Below are 18,277 nucleotides of genomic sequence, written 5' to 3' on the forward strand. Positions count from 1 at the left end.
GAATAAGATTATTGTCCTGTAAAATACAGCCGTTGAACGATACACCATAGATGTACAACTAAAATGGTATTTGTATTTGGCCGCGCAGAGTGTGCAAATTATTTCGGATTTCTCCAGTGGGCCATCAAGCAACTTTTTAAAGTAAAACTATGTAAAAGTCCGTCTTTGTGTGAGTGACTTTCCTCTAAGTTTGGCTACAAAGGCAATCGTGGGAAGCTGCCACAGGAAGTAAATAAAACTGAGTTAACTGAGTTGATTTTTTTTAGTGCGTTATGAAATTTAAATTAATCGCCAGAGTTAATGCTTTAATTTTGACAGCCCTAATAATTAATAATGCAATAATAATAATAACTATTCGAAACGAAAGGCCAGTCAGACTTTCAGAATTATTTCTTTACAAGGTGTATAGATCTATTTATTTATGATAGGGTCTTGGCAGTATTGCATTTTAGAATAAAGGCAAATAAACGGGCTATCGTTGATGTTTACGCCAACGGTTGTGCACACAGCTGAAGGTGTTTTCAAGCTCAGTATGAATTTAAAACGATACACATTATTCGATGTTGGGACGACCGCATCGGTTTGCAAACAGGGAACCGGACACTTTAATTGACCCATTTCGTCTTCCTAACTGAGCAGGTGCTTTTTGTCTGATGACCAAGGTGCTGCTTTCATAATGCATCAGCTTGCTTTATTGCCGCCTGGAGACAGAAGCGGTCAAGTAGCAAGCTGCTTGTGGATGGATGTGCTTCAAATGGAACCCTCCGGAGAGACGTAAATACTTTGATTACTTATTCTTGATCCAGCTTGTGATATGTTGCCGCAACGTAATGCACATCACGGTACGTGCTGAATATGAATACACAGCACATCATTATCCCTGAATGGTTCCGGTGAGTAATTCCCAACAGGGAGCGACTTTTGAAGCCTATTAAGGATTAATAAAAGCATGGATCTGTGTTTGAGGATGGAGAAAATTGACAATAAAAAAAAAAAAAACAAACGATACATTTTCTCTGGTTACCTTGACTATGACACATAAGTGGTATTATTATTTAAACTTCACATTTAAGTATGGGAGTCAAAAGTAAATACTAATTGTAATTTCTTTTTGGATTTTCCATCAATGTTCTTCGTCATTGACCTTGCCAGCCCACTTTGTTTTCATACAGGCAGGTTATTTTTAAATGTCGCTGCTGCGGGCAGAGATTTTCTCTAATCACATCAAGTTAATACAATTAAATGAATAATGTTTATTGATTTGGGTGGGCAAAACAAAAATGCCCTGAAGTCAAGAGTTTTCTAGTGACATTTCTACGGGCAAGTGATTTTTTTTCCCCCTCGCGTCTCAAGTGGGCGAAAGTCCCACATACCACATACAGAGTCTTAAATGCTTAATATCCAACTTTTTGCAATATTTTCTTAGACCAAAGCGTGCCAAGAACCACCCTGCGATCCTTGCTGCCTGCATACAGATGCCCTCCAACAAAATTGCTGACCGTAAACTTTTGTGATAGCAATCAGCATTTTTGGCTGAAAAATGCTGGATTGGCGTCTGAAGAGCCTCTATGGGCACACTGGGGTAATGAAATCCAAAAGGCCCTGAGAGTATAAAGCACAGTCATATTGGCTACACATCTTGTGAAAAACAAGACTTTAACTGCATTTACTGGAGATTGGGAATTGACATAACTTCAGGTAAAATGTGAAAATATTACATTGTGTGCACCATAAAGACATCAACTATCTAAGAGGATGCTGTTTTGGGAGCCTTTGTCAGTTAGGGCACCACTGGGAATCCTATTACACCATCATGAATTTTCCTTTAACAATGTGGGGAGATGAATACGTACCACCATACACCCGATAATACAATGACAATTCGAGTTTTTGACATATATTCACAGGTTACAAAAAAATGGAGAAAGCGCCACAACAGAAACTGTTTGAATATGATATCGGGTGTAAGACATGTTATGTTTTTCTGGAGGCGACACACATATTTGTACCTTAATAAATCACACTGCAGTCTAGGGCTGTTCGATTTTGACCAACAAGAAAATCCCGATTATTTTCCCTCAAACCCGATTTTACGATTACGATTTCTTTGTAAATTAAAAAAAGATCATGAAAAATGAAGTATTTTGAATGTCTTTTATTTCAACTTAATTTTTCTTTCTTTGAACTCAAAATGGCAGTTATTTTAACTTAATGCACACAGAACAATCCATTGGGATTAACAGCATTTTACTTACACAATAGATTTCAGATCTGTTGTGTACTGTACTGTCTTGTACGATTGTCTGAAAATTTTGCGGAAGTGGTAAAAGTTGGACCATTGGTGACAAGCAAAATGGATGTAAATGGAAAAAAAGGAACCACATTAAGGCACACAATTAACAACAAAATGAGGACAAGGACAGATTGAATGAATGTGGATACCAGTGATTAAAATAAACATTGAAAATGTTTTTGGTTTTTTTCCCCCATATGCCCAAGCACACAAGTGAGATGACATTGAATTTTGGAAAGTGATTTTGTGATTACATGCGCTGCAACCTCGAAATGTTGTAATTACAGAAAATATTTGTATGTAAATCACTTCTAGACCGCTGCCCAAATGAGTTCATTACAGAGCATTCATTTCTTCAGAGTAGCCATTGTTTACAATCGTAGGCGCATTTTAGAGTCAGCAATTCAGGTGCAAATACACTTGCAGCTGCGGCCTTTGTCCCCTCAAACTAAGACGTGAGGTCCTGTCGGTTTTGACAGGCATAAATCGGATCTGCTCCAAGCTTGGAAAATTGATTTGTGGGAGTGCCTTGCAGCTTGCTCAACAATCCCACTACCTCAATGTTTTTTTTTGTTTTGTTTTTTTTTATCATCTTGAAGGATCATTATTAACCTTTCCTATTGTACAGTTAAATGTTTTCGTGAAATGAAACTTGACTTTGGTCTCTGTCGCTCTGCGTGGTCACCGATGTTTGTATTGAAACCTATTTTGCTCCTATACCAATCCCATGAGTGAGTGAGGGCGTCCAGATAAAGAGCAGCTAACATCAAAGTTGTAGCACCGAATAGGTGATTGGAAAAACACCGTGCAACGTGTCGGCACATTTGACGCGATTATAAGCATACTGAAATCACACATTTCTATCACTTTCACCCAAACTGCTGCGTATGATCAACCTAAGGGAGATCTCCGTTAATGCCTTCTTCGTCCCGTCATGCTACAACTTTTGGCCCGCGGTCCGCCGATTGAGGCTCACTGCCTTATATAACAAAATACAATGAATAACAATAAGTACGGCAGTAGCTCGGGCCAGTTCTGACCTGCCAAATCCTTTTACAGTATGTGGCCCATAAAAGTCTTGAATTAATATATCACTGCTTGCCATTATTTCCTTCCATTGACATTGATTTCACGACAAGTTATCCATCACTTTCTTGGGGTAAAAGACAAACGCACGGGCAATGACTATGTCATATAACGGGGCAGTTATCGTTTTTAAGGTTGTTTTGAGGAGGGAGGTGGTGGCCCTCAGAGTACTATTATAACCATTACCACTTAATTATAGAGCCACCTTTTCCAAATTTGCAGGTCCAAACTGGGTTGACGTCAAATACTGAAAGGATCCAATGATTTCATGGCAAAGCAGAATTTTGAGTTTGTTGCAATAAAATCATGTTTTTGTTTTTTTTTTACCATTAGTTTATGTTTTATGTATGTATATGGCAAGAATCATGCAAGAAGGTATGACTTCAAACTAATCATACAAACAGTCATACTGTAATTTCCAAAGTGTCAGGTCATGGGAATAAAAAAGGACGCCTGGTCAGCTAGAAAACTGTAAAACTTCACTTTTTTTTTTTTTAGGATTAAACATGTTAATTACTCTCCTTCTTTTATGAACAGTGACAGTAAAACTCATGAAGCCCGTCTTGTGTGTGATGACGCCAACACCGTTAGGTGTCACGCATCTCATCCTTGAACTCACGGGTTCTGGCGGTCGTGCAGCTTTTACTGTGAGCAAAATGAGCTTGAAATGACGTGAGTCATTAGCTGTTCTGGAGGACTTGTCTTTTCAAACTGGTAGGCTACAAGACTTCAGATCTTTTTAAGTTCACGCTAATGAGCGGAAAGTCAAGTCGGTGTTGTATAGTCGATGGCGTCATTGATATTTTTTCAGTACGGTACCGTAGCATCTTCACAGATGACGAAAAGAGGACGAGCGGTGGTCGACCAACGACCCGCTGTTGTTGAGACACTGAACGGTTACCCAGTTCAAGTGCTATCAACAGCAAGCACCAAGTCAGCTGTTACATTTTACATAACATCCACCTGTAAGTGTAGCATATGGATGATAAATAAAAATACAAATGGGATCTTATTAGTACAAAATTTTCGTCGCCCGTGGTCCCGGTGATGTGACGCTCCTAGGGCCAGTCAGACTAACCGAAGTTAGCAATGCGAGGCTAACCGCTATGCTGATCCACGACCTGGACGGCGAGGGCCGGCGCATTTTTCGTACGCTCGGATTCACGCAGAAGTATGAAGACGCTGTCGCCTCCGAAGCTTTATTTTCCAACCAACAGTGCTGAATAGTCTAGTTAAAATTGTTCGTTTGGACTACGCTAACGCTAACCCTAAAAACATGATTTGTCAACTTCAAACTCGAAAGTTATTGCGAATATTTTGTTCAACCCCTATTTAGATCCAGTAGTCTTTATTCTCCATTCCAACAAATGCTGGCTAACTTGGATTTTTTTTCTACTTAACCTGAATGATGGCTTTTATTTACTGAGCATGAAATGACACTTTAAGCTTTGAATTACTGCTGGAAAATTGCAGAACTGTCGCGCAGGATATGTTTGGGGGGGGGGGGGGGCGGGGGGGCGATTAAACGTTTAATTAATTTAGCCAATTCAAGGCTTTCAGACTCAATTGAACCACCGTTGTTGGTGTTCACTGTCCCGCCTGTCTAAGGCAGACAGTCATTTTTTTGTCCATGAGGAAATGGATTTAAAGACCGGGCTGATCGTATATTTAGGTGATTATCGTTATCAGCTTTGCACATCTGCCTCACAGTTAAGGAGTCCCAAGATCAGATCAGGCCCTCTTGTGAGGCCATTGCATGTTCTCCCTGCGCTGGTGTATGTTTTCTACGGGCAATCCAACTTCCTCCCACATTCCAAAAATATACCTGGTAGGTTGATTTGAACGTGAACGGTTGTTTCGCGCCCCGCAATTATCCGGCTGCCTCTGACCCAAAGTCAGCCGGGATAGGTTCCAGCTTACTGTTGAGCCCATTGAGGAGGGGTTGTAAAATAAGTAAATAAACCAAATACATAGATGATGAACTGAATTATGATTGAATACTTTTTTGGGGGAAAATATTGAAAATCCTATCTCAGTCCGTAGTTCGCTCGGGGCACATTTATACATGTTACATTTCTCTTAATAGAGTAATAATGAATGGATGAATTGAGGATTGTATGGAATTGATTGTTTCTTGTGTTTTGAATCAACTTCAAAGCGAAATGGACTAATTATAAATGGACTAATTGGCTATAGTCGGGTCAGTTAGGGGCTCTGCTGATTCCGTCTCAACTAATTTGCAGTTGAAGAAAAACACCAGGCTGTCATACGGCAAGTCAGCTACATCCACAACAAAACTCCTCCAGGCAGCGTTTAGTCTGCTCCATACCATAGTGATTCAATGTCACTCGAAGCACCGAAGCTCAAATCGTTCGGTGAAATTAGTGAGAAAGTGTGCCAAAAAGTTGCATGACAGAAATTCGAGAGCAAATGTACTTTTGTATTCGAGGAAAAAAAAAAAAAAAAAAAAAAGCACAGATGTTAGATGTCACATTATCATCTCGGTGCATGAGGAAGTCTTTTGTTGTCAGGATACAATGCCAGGTTCAACAGGCATGACCTTCATTTGAACAGCTGGGTGGTGTGACTCATACGGTCTCTGGAGAGGGGTTTTGAGGGAGATGATAGGAATGTAAATGACAGACAACCTATCGTTCATCAATGCCATCGTGTGGAAACCCAGTCGAGGGTTGCGCTATTTTCTGAGTTCAGTTTTCGTTCATAAGGTGTCATACAGTAAATACAGACGCCCCCCCTAATGCGTCTGTCAGTATAGTATATACTGCATCTTAATATCCATATGTAAAATAATAGTATTTCAATCACAAGCATTAGGTTATCTTTTAATTGCTTCATTGTATCGGAAGATAAAACATTTGTCATTTCTAATTCCCTAATGTGACATGCTTTGAATTGTCTTCAAATTGCAGATAATTGACAGGGCGTTAAAGATAAAAAAGCAGAACCGGCGATTATTATGATAATGTCTTACGGTTTATGTATGGCAACCAAGAATGGCAGTCGGCCGCATAGGAATAAGGCGAGGCCGCAAAACCATGTAGTCAAGGTGCCCCCCCAATTGCTCGGGGCATTCATTAGTCCGCAGACACCTCACTTGGACATATACGTCCCCGACGGACGGGATCCTGAAAGTACATCATTCTGGCCCGTATATGTGTATACGGTAGCATCTTCAATGAATGACGGTGTAGATTGATTCTAGTGTCAATATTTTCTAGGGCTTACAATGAACTTTATGAATGTATGACTTTAAATGCATGCTATCAATGAAGACAAAATTGTTTCGGATAATAATCCCGCTGGATGTCAAACCCGCAAATAGGATAGTCCTTTGAGATAATCGCACATTGACGCGCCTATAATGAAACCTTCTTACATTTTAGAAAATGCACTACAGTTGAAGAGGTGTACTTTCATCTTACTTTTCAAAGCTAGCATGGTAGTTCGCATTGTAGTCAATAACGCCCGCTCAATGCTCCATTCACACTCGCTTTGTAATTGAGTGGCCACCATTCCGTAACGTCGCCTGCCTTTTGAAGGATGGATATAAGTCTTTCACAACTTTTTTTTTTTTTTTAGACAAAGCTCAAAGGATCCAAAAATGATCTGATTTTGATGACTTACACTTTCTTTGAAGAATCAAAGTCGTGCTGCGCAGTCTCGGTATTTCTCATTGTATTTTTAGAGGGATCTTTTCAATGCTTGCTTTTAGTTTTCTAAGGAGTACAACAGCAGCAGGACACATGGGGGACATCGAACAGAGAACATTGCCAAAAAAGTCGTGTTAATTGACATTGTTTTTTTTTTCTTTTTAGAATTGAGGATAAATGAAACTGATTGTGGACCATATAAACAAATCTTTGAACTCCATCCATTGGTCCGTGCATTTTCTATACCGCCTAGCCCACTCGGGTCAAAGGTGTACCGGAGTCAATAGTATCCTAGCTGACTTTGGAGGAGGGGTAGACCCTGGACTAGTGGTCACGCAATCCCAGGGCACATATATATATATAAACAGAATATCAGGAGTGGGTTTTCACCCGTCAATGTAATCGTCAATGACGGACCATTAGTCAGTCACTGGCGGACGCGCGGTTTTCTGACGTTTTTTTTTTGGGAGGACCGACTGATGGACCAACGGTCTACTGACGGACTTAAATGACAGACTGACTGGTGGATCGACGGACTGACGATTACAATTCAATTCATCGGGAAAAATGACAGACTGGCAAATGACGAACCATCAAAATTTAGCAAAATGCCCACCTCTGCATATACACCAATACAAAAATAATTTAAACACAATGGCAATTGGGAGTCTTCAATTAACCTCCCCGGGAGAAAAGTCACGCAAGCACGGGGACAAAATGAACTGTGAGGCAGATGTTCTCATGACCCAGACGCCTGTTGCCTTAGCTTTCTTCATCAAATGTCTGGCATTTTGTTTTCGGCAGTCTAGGTGATACTGTCATTTTGACATGACACATTATACTCCGTACACTTGGGAAGTTATATTTGAACACCCGGGCCAAAGAATTAATGCAGAGTCATTCTCCCTTTCGGTCGTAGCAGCTCAGAAATTGAAGAAGTCTCGGCATTTGAATATCCCTGGCTCATATCGATTTGAGGGGCAGACGAGGTCGGCGAGACGTACCTTTGACCGAAGCTGCTCTCCTTCCTTCGGCAGTGCAGGGTGACGACTCTGTGACCTTCACTTCTGACATCTTGACTCACCGTCCACAATACCGGGTTACTGGCTCTGGCCCCCAGGAATGCCACACCATCTTTCAGCTTCACCCTGGGAAGGAAACCGGTTCACTCGGTTAAAAACAAAATGCAGCGAATTATCTGAAACAATCACATTTAGAGTCTGCGAAGCATTCTGTGACACAGTCTTGGAAGCATCTTTAGCATTGGCCACCTAGCTCGGTCTTCTTTATCAATCCTGGTTCTGTGTGATAGGGATGGGGAGTTTGAGGTCTATTTGCCGGCTTCCAAAGCGCTAAGGCAGCATGCCGTTAGTATGTCAGGGGATAGCCGCCACAGCCAGAGTGTGACGTTTGATACCAGAGACTCGCAGCTAACAAGCCTTTGGGCTCTATTCAAACGCGAACGTGCACCTCGGACACTGAAATGAAAGCAGATCTTCACTTACGGTACAAACAAAGTTTCAGAACTCGCGGCGCGCACACTAGATGAAAGGAAAACATGAGGTCAGCAGTTACGCGCATATTTGATTCAACAAAACATTAATTCGTGCGAAAAGTGGCAAACAGCAGCCAAACGTTTTTTTCTACACTTGGACCGCATCCTTTTTGGACAACACGACAAGTCTTTTATGAGGGCAGTATTCAGGCATTATTAGTTTATTCATTTGGAAAATTGATATATAAGATAAGCAAGGCAGATGTGAGGACAAATATCTTGTACAAGAAGAGTGAAGATTAAGAGATATCTTTTTGTCAAACAAGAATGTTGGACATCTCCCCCGACTACTTTTGAATTATTTGAGTTTGCCCTTATTCGGGAGCTGCAAAAGACGGAAAAGTAAAAGCTCCACATTAACGGGAAGCAATGATATAACCACAGTCTACACATCCTCTGTGCTCAACCTGGTTTCTTTGATGGTATCCAGGCGACCGAGGCGATAATAACTCGTGTGTCGCTCACTGTTCCTGACGGACGTGATAAAGCTTGTTGGCGCCGAGGAGAGGGAGAGCGCTGATTGCCGTCCGCCCTCCTTTTTCAAAGCCTTATCCACCTCATCCACAGCAAAGTAATCATCGGCTCACATACTTAGCTTTGGCGAAGAACTACAAGGGACGCCGATCATCTAAAGAGCTGGAGTCTTGTTTTAACTAACCCGGGAGTCAGAGCTGTTAGCTGACTTCTTACACAAGTCAGATGCCTTAATGGCCTGAAGTGTTTGGTTTATTTAAGAACCCGGCTTTTGGACCTAAGCGCTCAAATGCATGCGGTTCTACTACCTAGTAAATAAAGGTCCCCCCCAAAAAACAGAGGTGCTGTGAAAATTGCGCTTACAAAGAGTCTCAGTAAAGGCTGCATTTACGCTGCACATGGTAAATAAAGTCCAATTCTGATTTCGATCCACAGGTTTTCCAACGCCAGCCGAGAGACAGTCTCTCCAGCGTGTCCTGGGTTGTCCTTCCGGCGGGACATGTCGGAAAGGCCTCACCAGCGAGGGCGTCCGAACCACGTGCCCGAGCCACCTCATTCTGGCTCTTCTCGATACGCAAGAGCGACAGCGCAACTCTGAGCCCTTCCTGGAGGATTACGATTCTCACCCCATCTCTAAGGGAAGAGACCAGACGCCACAGACCAATACAGAGTCTTCATACACACATTTATCCACTTGGGGCAAAAGATCTCCCGCGAACCGGAGCTGACACTACTCCACAATTTGATGAGCTCGGCCTCAGATTGGTGAAAGGAAAAATTGCACACAATCATTAACAATCAATTCACCGATTATTTCGCTCATATCTACTAGTAGGAGTTGTGCGTCTGTGAAGTGATGGAGAGATTAGTCGACCATGTCAGCGCCATCCGTCGGCAAAATCAACATTGCTCTATATGAGCGCTAAATGATCAAACGGCATGTCGTAATGAGATTGGTCCCCCCTAATACAATTATTGGTGAGGGAGGGCACAGGCCGAGGCTATAAAGGGATGAATATGAAGGGAGGTCCACTTTTCACATGCGTCAGCACATGGGGTCGCATGATTAATTCCATGAAATCCCGCATCAGTGCGATGAGTACACACACACACACACACACACACACACACACACACACACACAAGCAGAGCTTGTCAGAAGCGACCGTTTCTTCGGTAATGACACACTTGGATGGCAGCCGCCCAAATAATAAGTCGACAAGTCACCTTGCTCCCAGGCATGGTTCTCACACGCCGAATGAAATACTGCTGCACGTTAATATTAATGTAGCGTACACAACGGGAAATGAAATGGAATATAAACAATTATTTATGAAGTCAAAGACTAACCAAGGGTCTTGCGCGCAAATATCAACATTTACACAGAGTGGCGGAGGCTTGTTATCAGCGTTGCCGTTGTTGTTGTTGTTTTACTCAATCAGTATTTGCGCAAAAAAAACAACACAAAAAAAAAAAAAAAACAACTGTAGGACCTATGCTCTGATCATTCGTTTACTTTTTGTCTTTAAAGCTTGGAATACAAAAGCTCAAAAACAACTAACACTGCGGTTATGGAATTACTGGAACTCAGACCGTATGTATTAATCTAATTTTAAATCATAACATGACTGTGATCCTCCAGTTTTAAGTAAAACATGTAGAGTGTCTTAAAATGAAATGTAATAGCAACCAAGTATGAGCATAACTTGAAACATTCCTGACTAAATAGCCAAGGTTAAATTCCACACTGATTGCCACTAAAACAAAAAAAATTAAAAATAAAAAAAATCACAGCTGACCTATTTTCTGAATCCGAGCCGTGATTGGTCGTTGCGAGCAGTTGTGATGTCATTTTCAGTCGACACGAGACAAAATGGCCGACCCCGGAGATGGCTAAAAACAAGCGCATTTTGCTGCTCGACTTATATTCCACCGACGCAAAATGAATCCGAATGCCGTGTTTCAACTAGTGGGAACATATTCTTGAAAAAAAAAAAAAAAAAGTTTGGGTTGACTTCTGCTTTAAGGCGCAACAAATTCATACAAGGAGCCCAAAACGAAGGTTAATAGTTTGCTCCTCGGGCATCTAGTAGATGGAAGATCATTACACAAAAGCCACACCGGAGAACAGAGAGACGCAGATATCTTCAAGCACTCACGACGCAGCCGCAGACGCACCACGGCCGCGTCTATATCTGATACAAAGTTAACGCACTGGCACAGAGTGGGGCCGCCGCATTGAGCTGCCCTTTCGGAGAGATAAATGGAAGGGGAGAACAATTGCTCTGGTATCAGCTCTGTCACAAAGAAACCACTTTTGGTTACTGCATCAGCTGCCGACTCCAACAAAGGTAGAGATGGATGAAGGGGATAAACGCTGGCAAGATTAGCCACAGCCCATTCATATACAAACTGCTTTCTTCCTTGGGCTTCTCTAAAGGGGGAGATATGGAAATGTTTTAATTGCTTGTACGCACCTATTTGCGTCTTGTATACGTAAGATGTTGCTACTCTAAAGGGGGGGGGGGCGGTGGACTTGTAGCATTCAAAAATGGTGTGTTTGTGTGTGTGATGGTTCGTTGTTATTGTTATATTCTGTCCCAAGGACTCAGCGTCCAACCACCTTCGATAAGAACATCATTCCTGTTTTGCAGCTGCGCCCCTTCTCGCATTTCCACTTTCTTCACAAATAAATTCGACTTACATGATGAAATGCTTTACGATACTTGTAAGAGTAAATGTGGTGGCATAACGATATTGTGTTTCTGGACATAATAACAGCAGTGACAAAGAAAGTCTGCCAGTCATGATGTAATCACTCTAGAAACAGTTGGGTTAAAAATAACACAATTTGGGGTCAAAAATGGACCGATCCACTAATTGGGTCAGTTCGACCCACCTTCTTGCGATGTTTTGTACAGCACAGCCCAATCTCTCGGGTTGCTTTGTACAAAACTACTCATTCTTTGGGTTGTTTTCTGCCAAAAAAAAAAACAACCAAGAAAGTTGGGTTAAATTGACCCAAGTAGTGGATCGGTCCCTTTTTGACCCCAAATGATGTTATTTTTTAACCCAACTGCTTTTAGAGTATGTGTTCGGCTGAACTGGGCAAAAAAGTCATGTTTGATGTGCTCCTTTTTGAGATCGTAATTTTAATATGGCGATATCTAGATATCGCCGTTACCGTTACACCACTAGTAAAAACAACACCGTAATCCCCTCAGAAATTTGGACACGCTTTTAGTGAAAGGGTATGACAAGAAATAAATAAACAAAAACAAACCAAAAAAAAAAAAAAAAAAAAAACCTTGACGCTTTTGTTAGTTGAGTGGTTTGGCTCCACTGAGAGATGGCACCGCTATTAAGCAGGCTGATGGCAATTACATGCCAAAGAGAACATTACTTGTCTATTAGCATGGCAGCACAGCTGATGTCTCTCCCACTTGTCTCTTTTTCCATGTTCAAAACAACAATCCACTCCAATATTTACACACTAGCGGCAAAAGACAGGTGAACAAGCCTACACGTCAGCGCCATTAATTTATACGCTGCTAGCTTTGTGCTGGAAACTCTCAGAGTCAATTAGTGGTTGTAGGTGGGGAGTATTTCAGGCAATGGACAGAGGCAGATGCTGAGATAAAGAGCATAATTCAATTAACGAGTTTGAGGCTGTTCCAACCATTATCAGGCCTAGTTAAAAGTGCCGGTGCGTAGCAATGCGTCTGCAAAACTGAGGGAAAGATTAATAGCGACAGATTGAAGAGGGTATGCCAGACAAAGAGCCTCCGCTTGTGCGTCTCCCAAACTTTTTGGTCCACCCTCCTCCGTGTTTCTTGATCTCATTCAGTCTACAATGTAACATCCAATGGCCCCGGGGTCATACATGGGGTCCCGGGTTTAAAACGAAGCTACGTTCCTACGGTGGTGACTAGGGATGCAACGATTAATCGAAAATCGATTTAAAATCGATTGGATTCATCGAAAATCAAGTTGATTGAATTCAACTAGAAAATTATGTCTTGACTTTTTTTTTTTCATTCCATCATTGCGTATTGCGATTGTGGACGGCTGCAGAACCACACTGGTGCACAGAGACAAGCAGGGTAGCAATTTGATTTAAAAATCGAATCGAAAATCGGGAACTGAAAATTGAAAATCGAATCGAATCGGGGCTTGAGTGAATCGTTACATCCCTAGCGGTGACGTAACCCGAATTTGTGTGCAACATGGAACATATCATAATCTATCATTAAGATACACCAACGCTGCAATTACGTCATAATTACTGTCAATGTTGGTCGAAAAATCATACTAACAGGTCGTGAATACAAAACAATGAAAAACAATGAGTTCAGTGTAAACTGAGGATACTGTCGAGGGCCACGTGAGCACACGTTTCTATGCTGCTATGCTATATCACTATTCATCCCACACCATTTGTCACCTCAAAACGTTGCACTTTTATGTTAGTACTATTGTAAGGACCCCTGTACAGGTTGAAATTCAACTGAAATGTTTTGTAAATTCCTGGAAGGTTTGAGTTCATTCAAGACACGTGAGGGAGTTGTGTGACACTGTATACCATCATCGCGGCTGTGATTTGGTGGTCGAGACAACAGTTCTACCAGCACAAACAGTGGTGTTAGCCACAGTTAGCCTGTTAGCATTTATTTTTGGACAGTTTAGAGGCATACAATTATACTGATATAGTGTCTCTAACCCAAAAACTGTCAGATTAGAAGGAGAGATAGGAAATAAAGTTCAATCCACGCAAAGTTAATAGTTCAATCTTAAATATATATTTGTATCTGTCCCAAAGAAGCCAATCTTCTGAAATCCTTTTTTTTTTTTTTTTTATAATGGCGTGGGCCGAACTTCAACCAAAAGAAAGCATTATTTTCCAGGAAAGAAAAAAAGCAGATGGATATTGACTGAGATGACAAGGGGATTTATATGTGTGTGTGTGTGTGTGTGTGTGTGTGCGCGCGTGCGTGCGGCTGCGTGGAATGAAAGCAGTCCAACGGGATGATGACACCTACGGGTGTGACAGCGAAACACCCTGAGCTCGGCTCTGATCATAAGGATTGAAAATGTGAAAAAAAATAAAATGAAAGAAACATTAAAGAACACGATCAGTCTCGTGGCCTACATTTAGGATGCGATGATCCTATTTGATGTTATGGGATTTGGAGGCCAGGCAGAGGATTTCAGATGACCACATTTTTTTTTTTTTTAAGTGTGTGCCATTACTACGCCTTTTTTAGTTCTGCTTGTTTGCGACAAACTTTGCATTTTTTGAATTAAGTTTTATGCTGGATATTAAGCAAGTACTCCCCTTACTTCTGTAGATTAGCTGAAGGAATGAGGTCATGCAACAGCAAAATCATTTTCCTACGATTACTACACTGGAAAAAAATGGTTGAATTTACCGAGTTATATTTCATCAGGCGGTTGCACCAAAAATAAAACCCTTTTTTTTAACTACTTAAAAAGATATCTGGGCCCAGATGATTTTGGGTGACCACTTGACAAAGCAAAATTGACTAAATTAAAAATACTATTCCCCCCCCCCCCCCCCCCCCAGTGATTTTAAAACATTGCACTTTCATTGTGTGCCTTTCATCTCAAAATATTGTAAACCGAGGATCACCTGCCATTTTTCAATACTTGTAAGACTTTTGGGTCCCGACCGAAGGCATAAAAATTAGACATCGCAACTGTCGGGTTGAATAGATGAGCCGATTCTGATCCCATATTTGGACGGATCCGGAAGGGGGCCAAGCGGTTTAATCTCAGGATGCAAGTGCGGCAGATTATAGTCAATTTGTAAACCTGCAGTTGGATGGGAGGCACAGATTAGCAATGATCCTGTAGGCTGTTACGCTAACGTCGACCATAAAATAGCCCCGTTGCAAATGTAAAAAAATCAAATTAAGCTGTTTAGCCCAATTACAAAGTTGCCTTAAAGGGTTTTAATAACGCGCACATTATTTTTAGACCCTTTGAGTTTCATGAGGGGAAAGAAGTCGAACAATCTATTAGAGTCGTTCATTGCTATAATCTCTTTACATAAGGGCTGTTTTATGAAATGTCTAATAAGTCCCACTTTCATGAGTGTGACCTTGAAAACACGCCCTATGTATTCAATATTATCTACATCATTTGAAAATCGTTTTTCAACATTTCCAACTTCAGCCCGTCGGTCATAACTGAAACATTCCATTATTCATTGCGTGTTCTAATAATTCGAATTGTTGACTGAGCGCAGAGTTCTGGGAACAAATACGTACATAAACCTTGTCGGACTAATGCTGCCTTAATGGTGCTGCGTCCGAGCGATGCTAAAAGCTTGCTCGAGCCTGGGATGGGGCGTCATTGCACACACGACATTTCCCACAATGTGCGTGCAGGGAGTGTCACAAAGGACAACGGATAAAAGAAATTGCTTTTGAGCACGATTCTCAAGGATGTGCATACGGGCATGGGAACTAGAACAGTAAAGTGCAGAAACCTCTTTTTGAATTGATAATATAACAACGCTCACAGGTGTATATTCTTTATCCTCCGTGTAGCCAGGAGCTGAGATGGTTTCCTTGTACAGGGTGGCCAAAGCGTGCACACCAGAATGAACAGCACAATGTGCATTGAATTGAACCAGAAAGTGACAACATTTAATTTGAATTATGTCATGTAGTATAGTACTGTATTATACAGTGCAATTTCAAAAAAAAGAAAATAAAAATTAAAAAACATAAAAATGTTTTTGCCGCCGGACAGGCATCTGCATCACATAAAGTTTTCTCGTATCAATATTACGCTTTTTAATATTATTTAAAGGCCTGATATGTCCTGGATTTGAATCGCCGCTATTATTTTATACATCGTTCTACTTCATACTAGGGAAAATAATCCTACTTTGGATCAATATCCAACTGTACAGACACAGCATGTACCTTTTTTGTTTTGTTTTTTTGTTTAAATATTATTCACAAAGTAATAGCAATGCAAACGCACCTTCCTTGGTGGAGCTAAATCAATCCTTTGTCTTTAACATGCACACGCTCTGAACCGGACTGGTGAGAACAAAAGAAAAAAAAAAAAAAAAACATGAAGGTAAAGGTTTGTTGCTAAAACTACCAGAGTGTGAAAAATAGATCTACCAGTGCATTAGCCTCATTTGGACTTCATTATATGCATCAGTAGGCTGCAATACGTAAGGAGATAGGGAATGGACACCAGTTATGAGCCATGTGGCAGGTAAAAGGTGGTTGTGCTTATGGGTGTGTGTGTGTGTGTGTGTGTGTGTGCGTGAGGGTGTTACTGCACGAGTGAGTTAGTGAGAGAAGTCGAGCGAGAGAAGTAATGGAAGAGAAGCTGTAAAGGTGATTTGAGGGTTAAAGAGGAAGTCAGCCCCCCAATTTTTTTTTTCAAAAATATGTTCTATGCAGGCCCACTAGTTGAAACAAGGCAATATGATTAATATGAAATAGGATTTAAAGAAGGAAGTCAACAAAAAGATATTTTTTTCTAGAATATGTTCTATGCAAGCCCACTAGTTGAAACAAGGCATTCTGATAAATACTGCGTTTGTGGAATAGGCCTAAGAGTTAATCCACTCATTTTTAGCCATCTCCAGGGGCGGCCATTTTGTCACTTCCGTCGACTGAAAATGACATCACAGCTGCTCACAACGACCAATCACGGCTGACCTGTTTTCTGAAGCTGAGCCGTGATTGGTCGTAAACAGAGCCCTAAGTAGTTGTGATGTTTTTTCAGTCGACAGAAATGACAAAATGGCCGCCGCCTGACATGTCTAAAAACGGGTGCATTTTGCTGCTTAACTCATATTCCACAAATGCAATATGAATCCAAATGCCATGTTTCAACTAGCGGGCCTGCTGGGAACATATTCTTGAGAAGAAAAAAAAAACACATTTGGGTTGATTGCCGCTTTACATGATTGACTTGGATTGGGCACTAGACTAAGTTTGTCCCCACAAAATGGAGGAGGGTGTTCTTAAAACGAACGCACGGTTGCAATTTGAACGGAATACGAAGGTAGGCCATGATGTGACTGACACATCTGTCATCGCGTCAGGCACGGCCCATTCCGTCCGTCGTTCTGCTTTGTGCAAACAGGCAAGCCGACAATTTCCAAATCAATCTGCATGACGTTGAGTTAGCAGCACCCCAATTTGATCGTCATTCTGGCGGGACGAGAACGGCACAAAAGGAGCTTTCAGTCATGACATGTTTGCTTCTTGGACAATGTGTTTGTGTCTTGGTCAAACACCTCCAGATGCAGTTTGCCAAATTTGTTTTCTTTACAAACTGGGGGGGGGGGGGGGGGAAAGGTGGCCTTCACTGCAACTCCTTTAGTTATTTTAATTGCCTTAACGAGGAGCTGAATCAATCGATGTTAAAATCAACTTCATTTGAAATGTTATGACAACAGAGGAGGACTGGATGACAATTGTTGTGTAATTGCTTTGACAATTGATTTTTTTTTTTTTCAAAATTGATTGAAGCATTTTTACTGCTATTTCATGATGATTTGTACACTTTGCATACAAATCGGTTAGTAAATGAGGCCCATTGTCATTTTCTTTTACAGGTAGTATGAGAGGAGGAGCTGATGAAAATCAGATTACTGTGAGAGAAAAAAAAAAAAAAAAATGTTAGTCACATCAGCCAATCAGAGTTGCCGGTTCATTTTTCCTCTGCAAGCTTGCCTTTGAAAGGAACGATGGGAACAATGTATTTTTTCCTCTTCCACGCAAATACTCACGTAGGATATTAGCTTACAAATAACACAAGACAGAATGATAAAACAGGTGTCGCTTTTTTATCATCGCCGTACTTCATGCCTAATGCGCAGTACGACGAATCGCATCACAAACGAGCAGCGGCTCTGAGCGTGGCGGCAGAACCAGAAAGGTGAATGTTGGCTGACAATCGGGTTTTAATCATTTTATTCATATTATTCATTATAGGTAGTTTTTATTTCAATTTGAGTTTTTTTTTTTTTTTTTTTAGTCAGTTAGTTTGAATTTGTTTTTAGGGCAGATTTGTTTGTTTTTATTCGTTTTTAATTTTTTGAAAACGCATCATTTTCGCTTGGTTTTCATTAGTTTTAGTGTTAGTTTTAGTTTTATTGTAAATATATGAAGAATTTGTCAAGTGTGAGATACAAAAAAA

At 41.0% G+C, this 18,277-nt stretch overlaps 1 protein-coding gene across 7 annotated transcripts in view; it reads right to left on the reverse strand.

Moving 5' to 3' along the window:
* LOC147135722 (transmembrane protein 132C) overlaps window positions 1-18,277 on the reverse strand; it is a 163,194-nt gene that overhangs the window by 42,190 nt on the left and 102,727 nt on the right. For all 7 annotated transcript variants that reach the window (XM_086054099.1, XM_086054097.1, XM_086054098.1 and 4 more), the window contains one exon: window positions 8,055-8,198. In XM_086054099.1, the coding sequence (XP_085910225.1) occupies window positions 8,055-8,198 (144 nt within the window). The remainder of the gene's footprint in view (window positions 1-8,054; window positions 8,199-18,277) is intronic.

This window comes from Filicampus tigris, chromosome 15, assembly GCF_054856515.1.
Source record: "Filicampus tigris isolate MCC_2025a chromosome 15, RoL_Ftig_1.0, whole genome shotgun sequence".
Taxonomy (NCBI): Eukaryota; Metazoa; Chordata; class Actinopteri; order Syngnathiformes; family Syngnathidae; genus Filicampus; species Filicampus tigris.